Genomic DNA, 25,748 nt, shown 5'->3' on the forward strand with positions numbered 1-25,748 from the left:
ATGTGTTGTTTAGAAATGCTTTTTCAGATACTGTCGGTATTTTGATCACTGACTGCGCCAATTTCTCTATACTGGGCGATTTAAATCTGCATTTCGACACACTGTCCAGTTTGACGGCTCGTGCCATCGCTTTGGACCTAGAGGCCTTCCAATTGTTCCAGCTAGTTTCACAGCCTACGCACACCGGGGGACATACTTTGGACCCTTTCTTTACTAACTTAACTGAGGCCAAAGTCACTGCAGTTACGCCAGTAGAATGGTCTGACCATTTCCTGGTGTCTATTCAGTGTCTCGTATCAGTGACTCTTCCCATTTCTTCAGCTAGACGGGTACTTAGGAGATCTTGGAGCAAACTCAGGTTGGAAGACTTTCACCATCTTTTGTTGGTGGAGCCTTTGGGCCCACTGAACAATGTGGACGAAGGGTACGATCTCTTCTGTTCCTGGCTTACTAGGGCTCTGGATGCGTTGATACCCATTCTTTCAACTAAGATCAACCCTCGCGAGTCTAGTCCCTGGTATGACGGGGCCTTACGCGCCTTGAAGGGAGCCTGTAGACGGGCGGAGAGGGCCTGGCAGAAGACATATGGGGCTGATTTAAAAGCCGCATATGCTGCCTCGGTTAAACTCTATCACCGGGCCATATGTCGTGCTCGTGCGGCCTTCTATGCTGAAGAATTCCGGAACAGCACCAACCCGTCGAAGGCTATCTTCAAAGCGGTTAAAGATCTTATGGCCAAACGGACTATTTCTTTAGCCGAGAGTTCTGTTTCCCATTGTGAATCCCTGGCTTCCTATTTTTTGGGAAAGGTCCAAGCCATCTATCGGACTTTCCCTAGCATTGGGGTTCCGCTGGGAAGTTCCAATGAGGCACTACGTCAGGTCGCCCTGCCCTCATTTCCCCCTCTCACCTCGGACGGGTTTGACAAACTTGCTCTGCAAGTGAAATCAGGATCTCCATCTGATCCGGTAAAGCCTGCTCTCTTTCGAGACCAGACCTTTCTGGGGCGCCCTGTGGTGCGCTCCCTGGTCAACCTCTCTCTAGAGTCGGGGGTAGTTCCAACTAAATGGAAGCAGGCGGTAGTGTCTCCGATCATTAAAAAAACCTTCCTTAGACCCGTCTAAACCTGAAAGTTATCGCCCCATCTCGCTGTTACCTTGGCCGGCAAAGTTGACAGAGGCCCATGTCAATCTGGCCCTGTCGGAACATCTAGCCCGGACCAACGCCCTTGACCCTACACAGAACGGTTTCCGTGCTGGTCACAGCACGGAGACCGCTCTCCTCGCTATGGTGGAATATCTGCGTGCTAGGTTGGATGCGGGTCAGACGGCGGCGCTGATATTGTTAGATCTCAGCGCCGCCTTCGACACTGTATCACATGGCATCCTCCTGCATCGGCTCGAGGAGATCGGTGTCAGTGGTCTGGCGCTGCAGTGGTTCCGCTCCTTCTTGGACAATCGTTCCTTCTGTGTGGCCATTCCTCCCTTTTCGTCCAGTTCCCAGCCTCTGGCCATGGGGGTTCCGCAAGGGTCTTCGCTTAGTCCCACGTTGTTCAACCTTTACGTGAGACCGCTGGCTGATGTCGCGAGGCAGTGGGGCCTTACTTTGGTCTCATATGCCGATGACACTCAGCTGGCGGTTACCCTTAGCGGAGATGTCCATCAAGACGCCCCCAGGTTTCAGTCCGGACTGAAGGCGGTGGCTTGCTGGCTGACAGAAAACTGTCTCCAGCTTAATGCCACAAAAACAGAGGTGATGGTTGTTGGGAAGGGAGTGGAGCTCTGGGGCGATCAGTGGTGGCCTTCTGAGCTGGGCCCCACTCCGACCCCTGTGTCGGAGGTGAAAAATCTTGGGGTCTGGTTGGACGCTGGCCTTACCTTTATAGGACATACTAAAAAAACGGCAGCCTGTTGTTTTGGTCTATTAAGAGGTCTTAGACCAGTCCTGAAATACTTTGATGCCCCTACCAGACAGCTTGTAGTCCAGGCTACTATCATCTCTCGCCTGGACTACGCTAGCTCTCTTCTGGCTGGGGCTAATCAGGCTGAGTTAACTCGCCTACAGCGGGTTCAAAATGCTGCGGCTAGAGCCATTGTTGGCCTACCCAGATTTTGCCCGGTGGCGAATGTCCTTCGTTCTTTGCATTGGCTCCCTGTAAGGAAGCGTATTCTTTTCAAAGTCCTTTGCTTGACCTTTAAGATATTAAGAGGTATTGGCCCAAAAATCCTGTCCAATCTTATTTCTTTCTATGTCCCCACTCGTAGCCTCCGATCTCAGGGTCAGGCTTTTGCTGTGGTCCCTAGATTTAGACTCTGTCGGATGGGGGGTCGTTCCTTCAGCGTGAAAGCTGCACTAATCTGGAACACCCTCCCAGTTGAAATCCGTCAGTTAGACGATCTGCTTTCTTTCCGGAGAGCCATCAAGACCTTTCTGTTTTAGTTATCTATCTTAGGCGGTCCCGTTTCTGTTATGTTGTGTTCCTCCTTGTCTTTGCGCCGGGACGCTCCTTGGCTGGAGTAGCTGTGCGCACAATAAATCAATTTAACATAACATAACATAACAAGGCAATAGAGGCACCGGCGGTGGTGATCCGTGACCGACATCAGTCGGTGACAGGCGTCACACGGTTTGAAGCCAGGCATCCCTACCGGCACCAGAGTCGAGGTCGACTGGAAATGGAACCAAAAGAGTTCAAAAAAGTTTAGTCAAAAAAGGAATAAAAGGGTATGCTCTTCCCAGATCGGCGCTTACTGGCGTAGAAAAAAGAAGAACTGATGTCAGCTCGCGAGGGCGGCGTCTAAGTACTCCGACGACATCATCCCGGCGATCACGACGCAGACGACGGACGTGGAGCCGCAGACGACGCCTAGCGACGCGCAAGGTTATTGCTGACGAAGAATCTTTCCGGATCCAGCCTGACGGCTGGGGATATTCTGTTCTAAGGTGAGGAATCTAACTAACGTGTTTCTTTCAGATCATTCAGTCAACATCAAGCTCATGCTTCATTTCAATATTGGAGTTTCGACCTGTGTGCAGACAATAGAAGCAACGTCTTAATCAGGACAACAGAGGTGGATGGATACACCCTCAAGACTAATTAATGTTGGGCATAGTTACTTGGACAGGGCCTTCGTACTGATAGGTGAACAGGAACGGGATCATCCGCTGATAACGGTATCTGGGTCACTTGACCAAAGAGATACCCTACACTTAAACATTTTAGATTAAAGGACTGCAAAACAATAAAGTGGCAGGGCATTTATGCTGCTGCTTCGTTGTCTTCCAAGCAGCATTTCATCTGGTTGATCGTAATCTGCTTTTGACAAACTATTGAGCTGTAAGATCATACTACATCTCCTAGCAATTTTAGATATTATACATGTAAATAACTAGGTCCCAGTTGATTGTGATCAGCAGGGCAAATACACCACTAGGATTAAAGTATGGGGAGTACCTTAGACCTGTCAGGGACTCTGTGAAAACGGTTTAAAAATATGAGAGCCCCTGATTTCGTCTGGAAAGTCAAAGACACCACATTAACCTGGACCATACTAAATACAAAGCCATTACAGTAAAAATAACTAATTAAACATTAGCATAGTGAACAGATACTAAATGTGTGAGAAATTGGGTTGCTGGTTCAATGGGGGTGGATGGGTGACCCCTCTTCAAGCAACACCCACAATCCCAGTCAGGGTGAACCTCAAAAGTCACTAAATTAACCTGTGCTTAACCTTCTGGTAGTGCGGCACAAAAGCAGTCAAGCTTAACTTAAAGGCAATGTGTTTTTGGAAGGCAAAAATCTCCAGCTGTATCGGACAAGAGTTCTACAAGGCCAGATACCCTTTTGGCGCGGGACCACGGAACAGGATTTGCTGCAGCGTAGAACGTAGCAGGAGCTGCCACAAAGTCAGGCTGACCGGCAGTCCTTCGAGCCCTTCCGCAGGTCCAGAAAGGGAACTGAAGAGTAGGTCTGGGGTCCTATTTTTATAACTGATGCATTCTTTGAAGTAGGAGAAGTTTCTAGAGAACTCCCTTTGAATTGTTTAACGTTTCCTGACTCCCCTTCCCTGGCTACAAGCTGGCAGCATGAACAATGCAGGGGTGACAAGATATTTGTGTGAAGGCAGAAACACAGCCTATTCAGTTGCAACTGGGCTGTGCCCAGCTCCGCCCCACCCCATCCTGCTAATTGATGGCCCATCTAGGCACACCTAATCTCTCTCTTGTTTGATTGTCTGGGAGGAATAAACAAAGTTCAACTGACAACTAAACCTAGTCATTTGGCCCAGAAATACGTCGCAGGCACCAAACAAGGTAAGAAAATATCAACTTTCTAAAACTGGTATTCTCAAAACTGTATCTTAAAAACTGACTTTCCCATGTAATAAGATTTTTAATTACAATTTCACAGACATCAAAAATGAAATATGTACCTGCTCCTAATCAAAGTTAGCACTTCCATGTAATAAGGCAACCCAATGTTATCCTATGGGAGAGGTAGGCCTTACAGTAGTAAAAAACAAATGTAAGAGTTGTTCACAACCAGAACTTGTAAAACCTAAAAGCACACATCTAACGTTTTAATTACGATGCACTCTGCCATATGGGATTCCTAGGGCCTACCTTAGGGGTGAGTTACTTGCAATAATAGGGGAGTTTAAGGCTTGGCAAGGGAGATATATAGATATAATGGCACTTTAAACTTGTATCTAGGCTGCAATGGCAGATCTAGGACATGTTTTACGAGTCTACTTAAGTGGGTGGCACAATAAGTGCTGCAGGTCCATTAGTTGCACTTAATTTACATGCCCTGGATACATGTTATACTACTCTACAAGGGACTTATAAGTAAATATGCCTGTCAGCAGTAAGCCATTGTTACCTTGTTTCCAGGAGAGAGCACAAGCAATTTAGCACTGGTTAGCACTAGTAAAGTACACAGAGTCCTAATGCCAACAAAAACAATCAATGAATCAGGATTTGTAAAGTGCGGCTGCTTCACCCGTGAGGGACTCGAGGCGTTGTGGGATCATGCTGCGTGATCATGGTGCCTGTTACTATTGGTCGAGTAACCAGATCTTGAGAACCTTCCTGAACTGCTGGAGTGATGCAGAGCCTCTGAGGTGCAGGGTGTTCCAGGTCTTAGCCGACCGGCTGTTTCCCCGGCGAATGCGTTGGGTAGCTGCAAGGGAGAAGGATCTGGAATGGAGTTCTCTGGTGGGTTGGTGGAAATTCACTCATTTGTGGAGGTATGCCAGTCCTTCATTGTGTAGTGCCTTGTAAGTATGAGTGAGCAGCTTTAACTGGCATCTCTTTGCGACTGGTAGTCAGTGAAGTTTTCTGAGGTGGAGGGTGATGTGCGTCTGTCTGGGGAGGACGAGGATGATTCTGGCTGCTGTGTTCTGGATGGTCTGGAGATTCCTCATGCGTTGTAGAAGGCATGGCGGGATCCCGGAGGTCAGTAGACTAGGGTGCCTTTGATGGTGCTTTTGCTGCTTGTACAGAGTAGAAAGTGGAGGGGCTCTATGAAGGGGTGGAGTCTGCGGAGGTTGAGCATTCAAGGTTTTCTTTGCAGATTATGGTGATGTCTCCACCGTTTCTGTTGGATCAGTCTTGGTGCGCGATCTTGTATCCATCGGGTTGGCTGTGGCGATGTATGGAGCGGATGCGGAGTCCAGCCAGGTTTCTGTGATGAAGACAGACTCCAGCGCGTGGGTCGTGATGTTGTTCCAGATTTCTGTGGCATGTTTTCAGAATGAGTCTTCATTGATCGGCAAGCAGTTGATCTTTCTGCAGGGGTTGATGTTGGCCTTGTTGGTGGGTGTGTGCGATGCGGTGTGGCTGATAGGAGAACAAATTCAGCAAAAATAGTAGAAATGAAAGCAAAAGATTTGTAGTGACCCTGCAGAGAGGGCCAAGTCGAACAACATGCCTATTATTTTACCTACCACACCAAAAAAGAGCCTGCATTTGATTTTCTGTCAATCTGCTAGAATCCTAAACCACCTTTCAAAATCAGACTAACAGCCCCTGACACACACAACAATTCACTGGCATCAGCAATCGAGTCACTGCATCTGAAACAGTACGTGTCATTAGTGAAATACTATGACAAAAGGTACAAATCCATGTAAGCAAACTGGAAGAACCCAGAAAAGATTTAAACATATAAGAACTGAGAAACACATGCCCACCTCCAAACAATACAAAACGATTTAGAGCAGATCAACCCGGCCACACTAAACCAACATGAAGCAAAGCAGGAAGCAACAAAAAATGATTCAGCCCATGGCAACATGGAGCAAAGAGCATATGAATGCCAGGCATAAGGAGTCGTCGTACAGGAAGTACTGAGGAATGATATTGGTAATATAAGACTGGAGATCATCATGAAAGAACTCAAAGTAGCCTATAAACCAACACTGGACTCCATGAAGAAATGTATGGCACAGAGAGCTGTCTGGGAGGATAAACTGACAGAAAAAGACGAGCAGGTGAAGGGGTAACAAGGGTGAAAATAAATAAAATAATATAGGTTTTCATTAAAAACAATTATGAGAGTATAAAACGTTGAAAACACTTTGAGAAAAAATCTGGGTCCAAATGATAAAAAATAATTGCACACAAAAAATTACAATAACTCCTACGAAACCGGGAAATTTAGAAAACTTTTTTTTTTTTAAACAGAAGTCATGAAAAATGTATAATACTTTATGATCTATCCTAGTCCTTTTTCTATTTCAGCTGCAACCATAAAAACAGAAAGAGTATGAAAGATGGAACACAAGAAAAGAAAAAAAAGGCAAGAAAAGGGGACAGGGGTAACAGAGTTGCAGGAGAAGGATGGTATGGTGAAAATGCAGTCCAGCTGCAGCAAGAAGAGGCCCTGCTGGTAAGAGAAAAAACATCAGGTACAGAGTTAAAAACATTTTTGTGGGGAAATAGATATTGAAAAATAGATTGTCAAACGGATTTATGATAAGGTGGTCTAGCACAATAAGCAAAAAAGGCAGCGGGACTTGAAGACAGCAGAACAAGTAGGAGTAAAAGGAGAGGAGATAAAGTAGAGAGGGGGTGGGGGGGTGGGGGGGTCTATCCCACCGAGAAATAAAACAAGAATCTATAAATAGTACAGGGAGAGGGGAGTAGAAAAAAAAAAGAAAGGGATAACGAAAATTGTAAATTCAATTTTGAAATAAAAGACATTTACTAAAGCGGATTTTAAATGGTGGAGAATGTTTTTTATCTTGGTAATTTTAACTGCTAGGAGAAATGAAATTTAAAATTTGCTATTCTACCAGCACCATGTACAATATATTATTGGTAACAACGAATGAGACAAATACCTCATAGACCGCATAGGAGATGCAGAATTTGGGCAAGAAGGAACAACAGGAGAATCACATGGATCACTGACAAGGAAGCAACAGGTATGATAGTGAAGAGATTCAACAAAAAGTCAGTCAACGGCTCATCCTGCCACACATCACAAGGTTGAAAATATAAGCCTCAGATATTAGAACAAAAGGACCACATTTTGGGAAAATGGAAGCCTACTTTCAATGTAAATCAAAACGGCTATAATGTGACCATGGTTATAATAGGCCACAAAGTTGAAGACAACATATTTTAATGAAATTAGGCATCAACTCAGACGTGTCAATAATAGTAATAACGTACTGCACTCTGTGCATCTGTGTACATCGTTTATGGCAAGCAGTTTTTCTTAAGTATTTGTTTTAAATTAACGTATTGAATGGCAATAAAGTTGCAAGAGATTAAATTTGCGCAGTGAGCCAAAATTGCATTACATCGAAGTGGTCTTATGATTAAATCATCATTTCCCTATATAGAGTTATTCATCATGAAATCCAGGAGGCAACAAACAGTGTTGCTCTCTTAACACTGCATTGTAGTAACATTCAATTTTAACTTTGCAGTGCATTAATACATTTGTAAACGTTAACAGCTGCTCTAAAGAATGTGTTACTGGGCCACATTTATTTTCATTGGCATGGCCTAAATATGGTGCGTCATTCCATCTCCTCCATTGCAGTGAAAACGAGACTAGTTAACATGTTAATAGTATGCACTCTCAGCCATTACACTTTTATGTCACATTCAACATACTTCGTATACAGAACGCAGACATTTTGTATTGCATCAGGTGGTTTTTGAATGCTTTTGACAGTCCCGAATCGCATCTAAAGCATAACAATGACACCTAGTTCATGATCATCATACCACAGCAGTAATAAACTCTGGTCCAATACAATTACCAATAACGCCGATGTCACCACCCCCAAATAGTACCAATACCACCACGAACAACAATATACCATCAACAATACCACCACAGCCAATAACACAACACCAACCCTACAAATAACACCACTATACCCATACGTCTACTACCAAGCATTGGCAGGGAACATCAAATCTGCATGGCTGTGTTTGCATATTTTGTCTCATTAAACCCAGACCTATTAGCTGTGCCAATGCTTATTTTTTAATTGTTTTGGTCCTGCTCTAAGCAGAACTATAAGTACCTCCCCGTAATAATGGCATCAGGAGGAAGGATGTCGAAGATCTTATTTCCAGTCTATAAATTACGAACTTGAGATTTAATAGTGAATCTCTTGCACTACAAACATTTATTTTAGAAACTGAAAATAGTATTTTTTCCACTTGCATGATATATGCAGAGCTTTGAACTTTCGATTTTTGTTGTAAAAGTACAAAATAAAAACCAGATTAATAAACAGTAAGTAATAAAGCTATCCATGCAATAATAGTTTCGACCTATGCACAACTGGAAACCAGACCACTTTCAGAGCTCACAGTGTCAAAGTTATATTCAGCATTAAGTACCTTACGCGGCTACATGACCATGCTACTACTACTTTCAGCCACAGATAAGACGTGTAAGGTCCCATAGTTGTTCTCCCTACCTCTGTTATTCTTTATTATTCAATTTACCGGAGTCTGTCAGTTATAAGAACAAAACTAAAAAAAAATAAAAAAATAAAAAGCTCACTCTCATGCATTAAGATAGATAAGCAGGCACATCCTTAACAACTCTTACCTTTCTTGACACGGTAGAGCATGGTGAGGGTCTCCTCTGTAGTTAATGCAGTAACATGCAGGTTGGTGACTGTTGGCACTTGGTCAGCCAAGGAGGTCAGCTCATGAAAATGTGTGGCGAACATGCAGAAAGCGCCTATTTTTGTGGCAATGTACTCGGAGATAGCCCACGCCAAGCCAAACCCGTCATAGGTTGAGGTCCCCCTTCCCAGTTCATCAATAATTATCAGCGAGTTCTTGGTTGCTGACCTAAACAACATAAAATATCCAGACAATGAGAGGAACAACATACTAATCACCCCTGCCACACAATATTACAAAAGTAACAGCAAATCAAGCGGTGTACAGAAAAACTGCATTCAAAAGAAACATGGCTAGGAAAATAGCACATGGGGAACCATCTAATAGGCATTTGATAGCATCTGGAAATTTTAAACAAAAATATAACAAACATGTACCTTGTTCTGATATTCAGATTCCGAATAGGTCTTTGCTAAAATGTTTAAAGAAACTGACATGTCCTACAAACTTGGTTAGTACTTTGCAATATAAAAAAACTAGAACCAACAGCCCACATTTTTGAAAAACGAAGATCAAGTCCAATATGTTGTATTAAAGTCATATCACTAGCACAGCCACCCGCTGCCAAAATAATGGTGGCTCACTAAGGGTCCTACGCATTGTAAAGTCGTGGGCCCTAGGCCCACATACTTAATAAAGGAGGACACAGACACTGCAGAAGTGGTTGCTGAAATGGGCCACGAGCACATGTGCCCGGGTCCTTTGATTGACCGGGTCACACAAGATCCGTGAAACCTGTGTTGGATGGGCGGGTGTTAACACTGCCACTAGGAAGGGGCTGCATCATTACGTATCCAGCAGAACACTACATTCCTCCCAAAATTCAAAAGAAAAACAAGTCTGACCAGTGGAAACAAAACAAAAATAAATCGGATACTACCTCGTCCATCAGCAAGACAGCATTGGAGGTATGGGCTGATGACGCTGGCAGCAATAGCACATCTTTGCTCGATTTCATCATTTAACCTGTGCGAGACAGGGCACAAACGCTGGTTCAAATATGTCGGAAAACATCTGGCAGCACGCTGGCTGAAGCCATGTCCACAGTATGGAGTTATGCTACTCTTCTGATGTTCCAGGTGATTCATGGTTAGGAGTCAACAGTTCAAAAGAAGGGTGTACCAGGAACCTTGATAGTAGCAGGCATTCGTTTTTGGGTCTTTGACTACTTGGAGTGAAGGTAGCCAGGTGCTTGCATCTTTCTCTGTGGAGGCATCTGCATTGCTCAGCCTGGATACTGTGAGTTGCTGAACCACCAGTTACTGTCTGGATGTTTACGCTGGGAAGTGTGGGGCATAGAATCGGGTCGCGCTTTTTTGCAGCTTATTCTCTGTTCTCTCACTGTGCTGTTGCTAGGTCGTCACCTCATCTGCCCACTTGGCAGGATGGATGAATTCTGTCAGCAGCTTAAGTCCTCTTAAGCATGCCTATTAGGCCTGGCTACTCTCGATACACTTTTCTTCTTGGCTTGGTCAGTTGTCCGGTTTCCCAGTGTAAACCAGCAGGTCTCACTTACTTCTCCTCTTTCTCCTTGGTGCTTCAGCATGCACCTTCTTGCTGCTTATGCTGGTGAGACTTCTCATTGCTCACGCTTCTTCTTCTTCTTCTTCTTCTTCTTCTTCTTCTTTTGGGTGCAGTGGCATGCACCTTCTTCAGGGCCTCTCAGTGGTGGACTCACTCTATAGTTCGGCCACCGGCCTCAGGTGTTGGGTTCCGGCTTGGTGATGATCAGAGAAGTTGCTTATCGAGTTCTTCGAGTGATGTACTGCATGTTCCTTCAGGGACCTTCTGCGGTTCCTACTCCAGGGTGCACCCTCTTCTGGGACCTTTTTCCATGGGAGGTAGGGAGCAGTGGTTCTGACCTACTTTCTCTGGGTGGCGCAAGACTTGTTCTCCTATGCATCGCTGCCATCAGGCATGGTGGGTGTGGTATTGCACGGTGTGCCTTGAGGGTGCAGGATTGTGTGTTCCAAGTGCCTGGACCACATTTGTGTCGTCATGTGCTTACGTCCACCTTCGGGTCTGGTTCTGCTTTCCTTGGACCTTCTTCTGCTTGGGTCTGTGTCCATCTCGCAGTCTCAGACGAACAACGTGATGTCTCTGGGGTTTTCAGTCTCTTTAGTGGGTGGCACTCGGTGGGTTGAACCTCGTGATCTGGGTGCCTTCCTGGGATGCTTCCACATCTATCATACAGAGGCAGCATCAGAGCGCTCACCTCCCTTTTACTGCTCAGCTCCTCCATTCCTCTCGTCATCTCATGGGGTTCTGTTTAAAGGTCGTTTTGTGGCCACGACAGAGGCCTGCTCTTGGTCGGGTGGATTTGCAGGTTTGTGCCACTCTGATTTACCTGGCAGCCCTTGCTGACGGTCACCGGCCAATTATTATCCCCTTTTTTGCAATGCCTGTTACACTTAACAGTGTGTTCACCTCAGCAAGGTTTGTCTGCCTGATCGTGCTCTGGGGGCCGACGAGTTACCATTTGGGTGCCTCCTCTTTGCAAGTGGTTGATCCTATTATTGTTTATTAGCACCACGGAGGTGCTGGGTGTCGGAGCCTTGCAGTCCACCTAATCTCTCTCACTCGGGTCTTTCACCTCGCAGTGCTTCTGTTCTTGCTGATAGGCTAGTGCATGGTCCTCCGTGACTGCTGCAATCCCATCTATTCTCAGCTGGATTCGTGTTTCCGGTGGCTTAGCAATGCCAGGCATTTACATCCCCTGTATTCTGGACTTTTACAAGGTGCTGCTGCGCTTCTGCACGACTCTCTGTGGCATGATGGTTGTGCTGCAGGGCAGAGACCCTTTATTGTCGTGGTGCAGATGCCCTGATCTTTGCTTATTCCCTGTTGAGTGAGTTTTCATGAAATCTCTTATATAGCAGGGCCACTTCTGGCAGTGGTGGGTCATTGGTGCAGCAGGGCTGCTGTAAGATGCATGGAAGGTTTTCTTTTCTTCTGCCAGCGTGGTGCGCAGCTCTTCCCATCTCGTGGTGGGAAAAGGGTGGGGGGCACCTCTGGTACTGGCATTTTGCTGAGGGAGTTCAAAACAATCTCTTGTAGTTACAGCCTGTGACTAGTAGGCGTGCAGCACTCCTCGCACCTATGACCGAGGCAGGATCCGCTGTCACTGGTTCTCCCACCCTGTTCAGGAGAGCGGGGCAAGGTTTCAGCTCTCCTCCTTCCTACAGGAGGGTGTTGGCTAGTGATTAGCAGTCTTGGAGCTGGAAATAACAGGTCCTGTCTTCCTTGTCATGGGGGCATGCAGCCACCAGGGGTGCGCAGTGTCCACCATGCCGGTCTAGGCTTCCACTTTAAGTCGCTGGAGAGAGTACTGCTGCTGGGGAATGTGAAGTGTCTCTTCTGCTGCACTGCCATGTCAGGCAGCTACCAGATGGTGTGCAGTGGGCTCAGCTTCCACGCAGTGGAAGCAGTTGGTTTATGGGGGTGCACAGCTCTCCTCTGCTAGTCTCTGGTTTCACCTCTCGGTTAACATTACAGCAAAGGGGGCAGGGCTGCTCCTGCTGCTGTTTGCACTCCGGTGAGTTGTGTGGAAAAGCTTTTTTATATTGCAAACGACATTCTGTGAGGGGGCAGGATTCCTTGGGCCGCCCAGCGCATTCTCGCTCAGGCCTTCTCTTCTGGCTTCTCTGCGCTCGATCCCGGGCCAATGCACACTTATCTCCAGTGCTATCCTCACAAAGGATCCTTTGTGAGGCTGACTCTTAGGGCTGGTGAGCTTTGTTGGAGAAGTGCTACGGCGAGGAGGCTGTAGTGGCCTTGCTATTAGACTATTTATCGTCTGGCAAGCAAACTTACAGGCAGCAAGTGGCCACCACGGGGAGTGTGGTGTCTTCCGCCATTGGCCGCAGCCCTTGCCTCGCTGATAGCAGGCTGTCTTCCATGAGGCGGTATGTGCTCCCAGTCTGCGGGGCCAAGTTGTGCCCCTCGCCTTGCTCCTCAGTGATGGTAGCGACCTCCGTCCTCTTCATGGGGATGAACGCTGGCTGCCCCCATGTAAAGGGTAGCAGCCTGAATCAGAGCTAGCAGCGTCCTCGGTAGCAGGATGGCAGGTGGGGTGCCCCCTCCTGGTCATCAATGTAAAGTCATGGGCCCTAAGTCCCACGACTTTACATTGTAAAAATGAGGACACAGACAATGCATAAGTGTTTAACTGGACCATGAGCATGTGCGCCCAAGCCCTTTTATTGACGGGGTCACCTGACCACTAACTTGGAGGAAAGGCAGAGTCCTTCCAGCAGAGTCAGGAAGCAGCAGGCAGGAGGGCAACAAACAGAAAAGCAGTCCTTCCAGAAAGGCAGTCCTGTTAAGTCCTTTAAGCAGCACATCAGTTCTTCTGACAGAGGTTCAGTTCAAGATTCAGAAACGATTTTTAAAACTGGTAATTACGTTTTATTATCAGGATGCTTTTTATTAATTATGTGCTTTGGGAAATGGGGATATTTGTCTACGTGACATAGCATTCATCATATCTGCCCTGGGAAGAAGGAAAAACCTTGGACGTTTGGAAGTTTTAACCTATGAGCCTACCTTGTAAATTTGTCTCCCATAAACTGTCTTTGACTATAAACCATACTCGCTGAATTAACTAAATTGCACTAAACAAGTAATGGTAGACCCTGGCAACTGTTATTACTGTAATTAGCTCGTCACATAGGATTTTGATCTGCTTTTAAGAGATGGGCTCTATGATGTAGTTTCATAAATGTTACAGATCACGGACTATGGGAATGGGCACTTGGACACGAGCCTCTGCTCTTTTTAAGTTCTCTATTAACTGTGCTGTTTTTATTGTGTACTTTTATGCTTTTATCTTTATAAAGTGAATTGAATTGATTCAGAGGTGTCTGATTTTAGAAGGTCAGAGATCCAGTACTTATACCCAAAAGTGCCTTTGATGTACGGGGTGACTTCAAAAGAACTCTGAAGTGCAGAAGGATCCCTCTCAACTCAGTCAAGTCTGTCACACCAAGCTCTTCCTGTTTATGTGGCTGCCTAGAGGGAATGCACAAAGAGTAGCTGTCACCAAGCCTTGACGTGTACTGGAGAGGCTGTAAGGCACAAAGAGCAGAGAAATGTCCACTTTCTAAATTTGGCATTTCTGAAACAGAAATGTTAAATCCAACTTCACCAGTAAAGAGGATTTATCATTATCATTTCCAAACATATCAAACATGAGAAGCTACACCTCTCTGATCAGGAATTACTGCTTAAAAGTATATTACGGAATCCCAAATGATGGCCTATGAGAGGGGTAGGCCTCACAGTGAAAAATGAAATAGGCCCTTTGTCACTACCAGGACATGCAAAACATAAATGTACATGTCCTACCTTTTACTTACATAACACCTTGCCCTTAGGGCTACTTGGGGCCTGCCTTAGGTGTGACATGTATGTAAAAAAAAAGGGAAGATTAAGGCTTGGCAAGTAGTTTTAAATGCCAAGTCAGAGTAGCAGTAGACTAAACACAGGTACGGCAGTGGAAGGCCTGAGATAGGTTTGAAAGGATATTTCTGTGGGTGGCACAATGAGTGCTGCAGGCCCAGTATTACCATTTGAAGTATAGGCCCTGGGTCTATGTATACCACTTTACAAGGTACTTACCAGTATAACAAATATGCCAATCAGCTGTTCACCAATGTCATCATGTTTAGGGGAGAAGCGCAGGCACTTTAGCACTGGTTAGCAGAGGTAAAGTGCTCAAAGTCCTAAGGCAAAAGGTTGGGGGAAAGACCAGCCTATCAACAACAGGTCTATCACCTGTGTTGGGTGGGGTGGGGTGGGTGTTTGCACTCTCCCTAGGGATGGACTGCATCATTACGTGTCCAGCAGGACACTACACCCATCCATGTTTAAAAAGAATTACTGAGCTCAAGAATTATCATATGCTCAATAAGCCACATTCTATTATCTACGCTAATAATAGTTCAAGCCTTTCCAATAAGAGAAAGCTTAAATTGATTGCAATGTTGCTTTAAACTCTCTTCTCCATCAAAAACATAGACTTGCCTCCGGATATAATGCATTTCCCAGTCACCTATTTTCAAATAATTTTTACTGTTTAATAGGACAAGCAAACCTTGGAGAGGTAATGGGTGACAGATATAAGCATAATTGTCGCAGTTGGTTAACACTATCAATGATCATCTTTAATGCTAGAAGACTTATGGCTCAGAACTGTAATTTGTATGTACAGGAATAGTACTCTGATATGCATTAGCTAATGCAGATAGATAGTTTCAGATTAGGTTGCAGATACGTGAATGTAAAAGAGGGCACTGCTAAATGAGCTTACGAAGCACCATAGGTGTAGGTTAACTCCTAAATTAGGACTTGTAAGAAAGAGGTTTAGCCTTTTGCAGACCTTATACCATCAGCACACAGAAGAGCAAGAGCTGAAGTACGCAGCCATTGGTGTAACTGCCACTCACATGTTGATTCACCCACATAAAAGCTATTAGCTGTTTTAACACTTGAATACTCATTGCTTTGTGTTAATAAACCTCTGGTCACTCCTGAAGCTACAACTTCAGGAGTGATCTTGTAGTCTCTACAACACAGCATCTTGCTTGGTGACAACAATTCACGACATTCCTGGTATGGTGGGCAAAAGAATGATAGGTTGGAACGCTACCCTTAGCAATTGCTAGAGGTTAGACGTATTACAAGCATTCCTTCCATAACCTTTTTTACATCTGATGTAAGTGGCAAGGCTATGCACAGATGTGGATCCTGGCACAATGGCTGGCACAATGAGTGCTTCAGCCCACTAATAGCATTTAATTTACAGGCCCTGGGAACATGTAGCACCATTTACTAGTGATGTACAATTAAATTAAATGTGCCAAGAGGGTGCAGTCCAATGTTACCATGTTTTAAAGAGAACACAAGCACTTTACCACTCAGTAGCAGGTGTAAAGTGCAGAGAGCTCTAATGCCAACAAAAAAGAGCTCAGCAAAAATCAATGAGTGAAGGCAAAAGTTGTCTCCTGAGGCTTGAGCCGGGAGGTAGTGTTTGTGCTCTTTATTTATGTTGAAATTTTAATTACCTATGCTCGCTTGTTCTGTTCTGATCTGTTGTTTTTAGATTGCTTAAACTTGCTGTGCTTTCAAAAACGCCACATTTTGCTTACCTTTGCCAGTCGTTCAGGGTGCTTGGGCCAGGCGGTGAAACCGGATCGGCAACCCAGCCTCATTAACGGAAGCCGGGGGGACGCCATCTTGGGGGAACTCTGTGCCTCGCACCAGTCTTTTTTTTTCCTGGCAGCACTTAAGCTGATGCTAACACGGGCGCGCAGTGGGCGCGCCGCTGGCGCGCCGCTGGCGTGCCTAAGGCAAACCCGTCTGCGCCCGTCCGCGCCTGGACGTCGCCTGATGCCAGGCATGCTGCCAGTTCCACTTCCGTGACGCTCAGCTACACCAGAGAATCGCTGATATCTATTGGCCAACGTATATACCCCTGCAATCCACAACCTAGATTAGCGACGGAGGGGCTCTTCTGTTGCTATAGGTGTAGGTATAATTCTTACTCCGTACCGCCCCCTTCACCCTCCAACGCGATCAAGACCCCCTTTAAAATTCTATATCTGAATGTGCGCTCTCTCGTTAAGCACTATAACGAGATCTATGATCTCATTGAGCACGAGTCCCCGGATGTGTTCTTTGTCACTGAAACTTGGCTCAATGAAGACACAGTAATCGAACCTGGCCTCGCACTTCCCTTGGGATTTACCATTCGAACCATTAATAGAGAAACCAGAGGTGGGGGTTTGGGGGTGATCTTTAAATCCCCCCTGCACTGTACTTTCGTTAGGGAGGACGTGGTAGGGTGCGAGTGCGCCCGCTTTACCTTCTCACTCAACGCTAATTCTTCCTTCTCGGGCCTCTTGGTCTATCGCCCTCCTGGTCCCTCAGCAGAATTCAAAGCAGCGATTATGGAAGCTGTCCACGCATTGGCTATGAGAACAGCTAATTTTAGCTTAATTGGCGACTTAAATATTCATTTTGATCATTCGTCAGCGCGAACGAGCCTGGAGGAAGAATTACTGCCCCACAGATAAAAAACAGTACCTGGATGCTATCAAATGTTACCACAAAGCCATACAGTCAACGCGAGCCGCCTTTATCACCAACAAGATGGCATCTAGCAACATTCCTACAAAATGCATTTTTAAGATTCTCAGTGATCTTAAAAAGAGGAAGGATCTGCCTACCTCTTCCATCACTTCTGAAAAACACTGTGAGGATCTGTCCACCCATTTTGTTCAAAAAGTAGAAACCATCTATAAAACCTTTCCTAACTGCCCTAGGGTTTTAGAGAGCCCTTTAATACCTATATCTAACGCTATACTAGAGGCTATTCCTTTCATCTCTCAGGAGGGGTTTCTTGCTTTGAGTACCAAAGTTAAATCAGGCTCTCCTCTTGACCCCATGAGACCGGCTCAATTCAGGGACTGCTTATCCGTACTTCTCACACCTCTACTACTGACCATTAACTCCTCCTTCAGCAAGGCATTGGTCCCCATGTCCTGGAAGCAAGCCAAGGTGCTTCCATTGCTAAAGAAACCGCTACTGGACCCCACTAAGCCTGAAAACTTTCGACCGATCTCTCTCTTGCCCTGGGTTGCTAAAGTGGCGGAGGCCCATGTCAAAGTTCTCTCTGACTTTTTAAATAATAATAAGATCTTAGACCGGTCTCAGAATTGTTTCCGCGCCGGCCACAGTACCGAAACATCACTCTTAGCGGTAAGTGAGCATCTGCGTTCCATCCTAGATGAAGGTCAAACAGCTGCACTCATATTGCTTGATTTGAGCGCCGCGTTTGACACGGTCTCCCATCAGATCCTACTGCGCCGACTAGAGGAAGCTGGAGTAAAAGATCTTGCTCTGGAATGGTTCCGCTCTTTCCTGTCAGACAAATCATTTCAGGTTTTATCCCCCCCTTTCGCTTCTTTCATCCAGCCCATTGAGCAGGGGGTCCCGCAGGGCTCGGCCTTAAGTCCGGCTCTGTTTAACCTTTATGTTCAGCCCCTGGCAGTAGTCGCACGCGACCATGGCCTCACCTTGGTCTCGTACGCGGATGACACCCAGATGGTGGTGGCTCTTTCGGATGATCATGCCAACGGTGCCACCCAGTTTCGGAAGGGCCTCGAGGCGGTTGCAGGCTGGCTGACGGAGAACTGTCTTCAGCTCAACGCCAGTAAATCTGCTACTGGTGGGAAAGGATAAGGGGCTTTGGAACACTCAGTGGTGGCCTCCTTCTTTGGGCCCTGCCCCTACCCCTAAGCAGGTGGTAAAGAACCTTGGGCTTTGGCTCGATTCTACCCGGGGTTTCCAAGATCACACCAAAAAAATCGCAAGCACCTGTTTTGGTCTGTTACGTGGTCTAAGGCCTATTCTAGGGTTCTTTAACTCGACTATACGTCAACTTATAGTCCAGGCTACCATTCTATCTAGACTCGATTATGCGAATTCTTTGCTGCTAGGCGTCAATAAAGCGGAATTGAACCGTCTGCAGCGCGTCCAGAATACAGATGCACGAGTCTTACTTGGACTCTCAAGAACGTGCTCTGGAACGGATGCTGTTTGCCGCCTCCATTGGCTCCCTATCTCAAAAAGGGTCGAATTCAAAACCCTATGCCTCACCTTTAAAATTCTAAAGTTTTCTACACCTGAGATCCTGTCGGGCCTGATTACTCCATACGTACCTGCCCGCATACTGCGATTATCCGAATTGATCTTGGCTTCTGTCCCCCGAGTTAAGCGAACTAGAGCTGGGGGTAGGTCTTTCCGTCTTCTTGCTGCTAAGCTATGGAACTCCCTCCCCTTGAAGATCCGCAGCTTAGATTCTCTGATATCCTTCCGAAAGGCTATCAAAACTTTTCTCTTTCCCATGGCCTAACCGGACTTCACTTGGAAACTGCTGTCAGCGCCGGGACGCCCCTTCGCCGGGGCAGCTGAGCGCTTTATAAATGGCTTAACGTAACATAACAAAAAGCATAGGGGAACACCACCCCAAGGATGTCATGACTAACACTCCACCCTTTTTCCTTCCGTGGGGCGTGACTGGTTCCACTGCTTCTAAAAGAAGGAAACTTTTGACTTCCTGCAGACAATATGCGGATGTTAACCAGGAGGCCTGAAAAGAGGTGCTAGTTTGTAGAGCACAAACATTCCAGACTTCCAAGAGGATTTACACATCAGTGGTACTCTTGGTCCCGGCTTTTTCCGGGAGAAAGCTTTCTCCCGGACTAAAATGAGGTGAACTACCTGGGATGGCACTGAAGAGGGCAGGAGATCCTCTGGATCACATGAACTTCTGACCTCAGCTGAGGTCAGGAGAAGCAGCTTGTTTCCCTCCCTGGAGGTCCTATTGGGAAATGCTGAATGGTACCAGAGGAAGCGGTGCTGCCCGTCTCAAGCTTTGAGAGAAATTATGCTGATACTCTGAAAGTCATACAAGCCTTCATTGGCTGGAACAATGGGATTGGTCTCAAAAGTATTGCTTCAATGACACTCAGCGATTCTCTGGAGACCACATGCATTCTGTACTGCTTGAGAACTGGTATGCAGGAGGGATTTAAGAAGTTAGTGACACCAAACTGCAAGTCAATTACTTTCTCTTTGGTTCCAGCCTTGAGACCCAAATATTTGAGCCAAGTGTGCTCTTACATATACAGAAAAATATTCATGGTTCTAGCAGCATTTTCAATAAGGTAATGAGACATCCGCAATTTCAGTCCAACTACTTTATGGTCAGGTTAAACAAAAAATTAGATTCCTCCCTGGGATAGCTTAAAATCAAACATCAAATAAACTCATGCCGCAGGTATAACCTACAGTGCCCACAAAGTTGTTATGATTTCCTAACTGAAGGAGAAACCACCAGATTTTAACATGTTTTTCGAGCTGGTTTCAAGAATTTTTTAAAGAACTCATTTTTATTGATTTTCATAGCAACAATATCAGTGCACAGGTATAACCAGACAATAACTAGGAACTGCCGAGTGCCCCCTGGCCCTACGTGACCATATCAAGAATTTTTTTATTGCTTTTCCATGTGGCAAGCTTTGACTTGAAGAAAAAAAAAATCAACCCACGGTTTTGGGGGATTCTCAGCAACAAAGAATATACTGTCAAAATGAGCCCCATATCTATTGTTGAAATATTATGAGATAGCTAGCTGAGCGTGTCTTGCTTGAGATTTCCTGACCTGTCTGAAGACCTGAGGTTTGACGGCCTGAGCTGGCTTTTGCTGGAAAGTAGAAGTTAACATGAGAGCACAGATGTCCTCATTCTCCAGCCAGAATGTTGGACATCAATGGGTGACACTTGAAGGTCTTCTGAGTGGTAGCTCCCGGTTGGGTACAGTTCTTGTGATCCCTGGTGCCAGAGCCAAAAACCAACCAAAGAGGACCATAGGTCCCATTCAAGGCCAAAGAGTATTTTAGGTTGGCAATGGAGAGGCGATTTTCCAAGTCATGCAAGGATTTCTTTTCTCCAGTACCCTAATGTACTGCATGTTATGGAACAGAATAAGTGAAGGACTCCTAATATTTAAGGAAAGAGCGATCTTATGCAAATGACTGCTTGTGAAGTGAAATAGTTCACTGCAGTCTCAGCAAATCTGCATTGATAAGGTAATGCGACCACCCAGACTTTTTTGTAAATACCCACCAGGGGGATCATGTGAGACCAAATGGTAGCATCACAAATTAAAAAGGTTATCATCCCAGGACTTTTGAGCAATCTATACCTTGAAGATTGAAGGACAGGACACATTTCTATTTCCTGACATACGTGGTATAAAACAGAACGGAGGCAATTACCTTTCTAGCTTATATTAACTATTTGGACTAGCATTCTTTTCCACTTCTTGCAGGAAGAATGATCTCCACAGCACCTCGTTCATTAACACATTTGCACAGAGGGCGGAGGGAAAGCAACAGGTGAAGGCTTTCTGGAGAATGGCAACCCATTGCCTGAAAAAAGAACTAATTGATCTGAAGTAATCTCCCTCAGCCTGACACACAAGCTCCACAACAGAATTGTGAACCTTGGCAATCGACCCAATGCTGCTCTGTACCAGCCATCACTTCTGTCTTTGGAAAGTAGGAAGCATTTATGGAGATTAGTGAGGTCTACTGTAAGCAGAGAATCCACAGTCACAGAATGCATTGGTAAGCCGATTTTCGCCATGTTCTGCTTGAAACTCTAATGTAGGATGTCTGTTTTAGCTCTGAAAAGATGCTCACCCTCGCATATCGAACAGCAGGTCAATGAGCCAAGCCTACACATAACATGGAAATCCAATTGATCATATTCATGCCTTAGGATCACTGCCCTGTGTTCCTTATATATGGGCATGGACGGTATGGAGACTAACATAGTGCACGTCTGCAGTTAGGAAATTTGGCATCGCAAAAACAGCCATCTCAGAAAGATCATTAGAGTAATGTGCAATAGGAAATAAAGCACTAGAAGCCCTTAAAGCCAAGCCTACTGACTAAAACTAGTTTAGTCGTTGGCATCAATTTGTTTAGACTCTCAGTGTGGCAGACCCAATAGAAAGGCTACAGAAGTGTAGACACCTTCAGTCTGCAGTACAAGATGGACTGAAACAACATGGATTTGAGGGTGCAGGCCTGTGCTTGTGTCTGCATGGCAGATTGTCGTTTCCCCAAAGCTTTCATAAAGCATATCTATAACCACTTTATTATAAGTGAAAGAGAGGCTTCAATGCTCAAGCCTTCACCGTAAGAATTTCAGTGAAGTTGTGGTCTCCACGTAAGACAGAGAAAACCTAAACAACTGCTGCAGCCATCACAACTTAAGTGAAGGATTAATGTTTTTTGTGGGGGCAACCAGAGAGATTAAAAGACTTCATTTTCACAGTTTGTTTTACAAATATATTAAGCCACTTAAGAATGGACTAGCAAAAAGTGTGTATCTGATTTGCAACTGTATTTTTTGTATAATTTTGGATAGGGTTCTTACAACAGTGCATCTAAATGTGCTCCCAAACAAAGAAGATGGCAGCTCGCTCTCTTCTTGGTGTCAGCAGCACAAACTTAAGATACATGGATGGGGAATAGGTATTGAAAGATCCACTAGCATCAGTCATGAGTCAGACACCATAGATGCCCATGTTAGATGTAGTAATGTACTGCAGCAACCCTGGTCTTCCACCAAATTGCGAGTGTTACTAGGCCTGGGTGGTAAATTCCGTTCCGCTCACGGAATTAGGGTAATTTCGCGTTCTGCGGAGAAAGTGGAATTGCCCAAAATTCTGCGTTCCGCAGCTTCGCGGAAATTTTTTGCTTGTTTGCTTTCACAAAATGCGTGTTCACAAGATATTTCCCCCCCGAGCAAGCAAACAGCGTTCGATTACAGGAAAAAAGCATTGCGAACAAGCAATTCTGTGTGTTCGCGGAATTTCCGAGGATTCGCGGAGATTTTTTACCGTTTCGCAGAGCTTTGCGTAGCGCGACTACGCAAATTCCGCCCACCCCTAGTTAGCACCTGAGAAATTGCTGGATTTATTCTGACATCTGAAGATACTTAGAGAGGATGATTCAGTGAGAAGATGTATCCATTTTCAAAAGTAACGACAAGTCAGTTAGTTGAGAACGTTCCTTGAAATTTCCAAATATGATTTATGCTATTTGTAATAAAATTCTGCTCAACTGGTTTGTCAGTACTTTTGTTTACCACAATAGAAAAGCATTTTTTACCAAAATACAGACTACCTTACCTGAGTATGGAAGCAGTTTCTAACATTTCCGCCATAAAAGTTGACACTCCCTTCATTTGGCTATCACCAGCACCAACACGAGCCAGAATGCAGTCCACGATGCTCACCTCTGCCAAGTCACATGGAACAAAGCAACCAATTTGGGCCATAAGAACTATCACGCCCGTCTGGCGGATGTATGTTGATTTACCTCCCATGTTAGGACCTGAAGAATTGGTAAAAAAATAAAGTATTTAACATACATTAAAGACCTAAATATATAGAATATATGAAATGCAAATCTGATTTTTGAGTTTATAAAATTAAATCAAAAGTATATACTTTAATAATACTTAGTCTACAAATTACACAGCATCAAGAGAAAAAACTTGCTGCTGGTGGACAAATGCAGCAACATGAAAGTAAATGAAAAGAAAATGATAAAGGGCAAAAAAGGTTAACTTTAATACTAAGGAGTTAAAGTTCCTACAAGTAAGGGGTGAGCGGTGGGTACAGGAGTCACATATGTTCAGTACCCTGAATCACAGAGGGCCATCACCAGTGTAAAGGAATCCCAAAATACAGAACAAACAAATTGGATATTCAAAGGCTCTGCGTCTATGTGACTGTGGATCAGTTTCAGAGCGTCTGAGTCAATTACCACTATGGCTTACAAAAACACAATGAATAAAAGCATATCTATAACAAAAACATTCAACTAAGACTCTACGATCAAGATGTTCTCGATAACATTCTAGGGATGCAGGGGTGGGAGTTTTAAACAGGAAAAGGTGATGTTTTTTCACTCATTAAGCTGTCCTCAACAATCCAATTTCTGTTGATGACAAGTTCACTTCAATAACTCATTCAATGAATGTGCGGTGAACAGAAAGGTTGATGACAACAATTGTGACTAGGCCGAAGAAAGATGTTCCACATTGATGATCTTGTCAATGAAGACTTTTCAGTTCTTCAAGGAATGTGAAGAAAGGAGTGTATCCTACCTCTATGTTATCGATTTGGGACTGCAATGGAAGCAGAGAGCTTGGAAGTGATTAGTCACCAGAAAGGGTTAATCCAGGAGAGTCAATCTTTTTGAAAATAACTCACAAAGCTGGCGATCCTACACATTCATACATTTTCAACAAATGACTAATATCTTCACCTGAATTCAACCATTATTTCCAATATTGACAGTCAGTGGTAAGACCTTATGGGCCAGACTCTGAGAAAATCCTGCACTGGTGTAAATACTTCTAGACACTTGGACTTGGCTTGCCTCAGCTATTTGCAATGTCCTCCTTCCTAAGAAACTGAACAGGCAAAGTTTATAAAACCAAGCAGAAAGCAAATTATTCTCTGCAAGCTTGACCAAATCAAATCCGCCATAAATACCCTCCACCTGTATATGCCAGGATGTTGTTCAAGGTACTATACCAATGACCTGTGGGCTTGGTGCATCATAAGACTCATCCGTCTGCCCCCATGCTCACCGATGAAGGTATGTTGGGACCTCTGTGGAGTAATATCTGGGTGATCACCCTGAGAATGAGGTATAGAGGGTGAAGGTGGTGGAATGAAGGGTGGAGGCTTAAGAGGTGGTGGTGGTAAAACAGTTGGAAGAGGGTGCAAGGGACTAGTTGCCTTGTCTGTCTTTCTCCTTTTAACAGGCACCGGCAAATCTATACCTTCTTCAAAGGAGGGTTAGGCATTTTGATGGAGGTGGCGCAGACACACTATCATGGTTAAGATGCGGCCAGTCTGAGGCTGTATATGCATCTGTTTCTGGCATGCATCGAGCCGTTCCTGCATTTTATGGAAGACTGGTTCCACCAGAGTACCGGGGTCGGATTTTGATGCTGGTCTCGAACTTTTAAGTGTTGAGATATTTTTAGTTTTGGAGCCGAAGTGGTCAGAGCAGAGGATCGATAGGCTCAGCTAGGCGTGGAAGCTGATGGCTTCAGCTATACTTTCAGTGCCGAGCTCTAAGGCGGGGCATCCACAGCAGATGTTTGGTGTCGACCATGGCCTGCTGGCAGTGGTGACCCAGAAGCCTTATGTTCAGTCTGAACCAAATGTTTTTTCAGTGGTAGGAAGAACACGTCTGTACTCGCAGTATGTCCTGCATCTGGAGGTCAATCTCCAAGTCAGAGCTGGAGTCTTCAATGGAAAAGTCCTCTTCCTCAGCCACAGAGGCCTCGAGGAGTTCCTCCTCCTCATTCTATTGTCCGAAGATTTCAGGTGTATCGTCAACCTCTCTCTGCTGCATCTCCCTGCGACATGCCCTTTGGACCCGTAAGGTTTTCTTTGATTGGAACGATCAGCAGGCCTCGCAGTCCTCTTCCCTGTGATTGGGAGACAAGCACAACTGATCCCTGGGTACTTAGCATGGCATCACATGCAGAAACAGAATGGCATCCATTCCATCAGCAGGGCATTCTAAGGCGAAGCCGTAGAGATAGAAAGATGGGCTCAGAAGGGCGAGGCCCGAAAGGCTGCTGTTCGAGTGCATTAATCCCATGGGCGATAGTTTTCCAGATTTCGAAACGCAAGGATGGGAATACGTTCGATAACAATACCAACAAGGGTAAAGGTGAATTACGAACTGAAAGGAGTCCAAACCGGTCTCGAACCGGAGTGCAGTAATGCATGTCCGAACCCGATGGCAGAAAGAAAACAATCTAACAATGGAGTTGATGCCCATTCGCATTATCACCAAGAGGAGGAGTCACTTACCTCGTGACTCGAAAGACTTCTTAGAAGAAAAAGAACTTGCACACATCCGGACCCAACACTAGATGACGTGAGTATTCAAAGCAATAAGTATCCACAG

At 45.2% G+C, this 25,748-nt stretch overlaps 1 protein-coding gene across 1 annotated transcript in view; it reads right to left on the reverse strand.

Annotated features, from left to right (window-relative positions):
* MSH2 (mutS homolog 2) overlaps nucleotides 1-25,748 on the reverse strand; it is a 576,743-nt gene that overhangs the window by 122,208 nt on the left and 428,787 nt on the right. Inside the window, exons 13-14 of the mRNA XM_085612740.1 lie at nucleotides 22,937-23,141; nucleotides 9,089-9,336 (exon numbers count right to left, since the gene is read on the reverse strand). Coding sequence (XP_085468866.1) covers nucleotides 9,089-9,336; nucleotides 22,937-23,141 — 453 coding nt within the window. The remainder of the gene's footprint in view (nucleotides 1-9,088; nucleotides 9,337-22,936; nucleotides 23,142-25,748) is intronic.

The sequence above is a fragment of the Triturus cristatus genome, chromosome 6 (assembly GCF_964204655.1).
Source record: "Triturus cristatus chromosome 6, aTriCri1.1, whole genome shotgun sequence".
Taxonomy (NCBI): domain Eukaryota; kingdom Metazoa; phylum Chordata; class Amphibia; order Caudata; family Salamandridae; genus Triturus; species Triturus cristatus.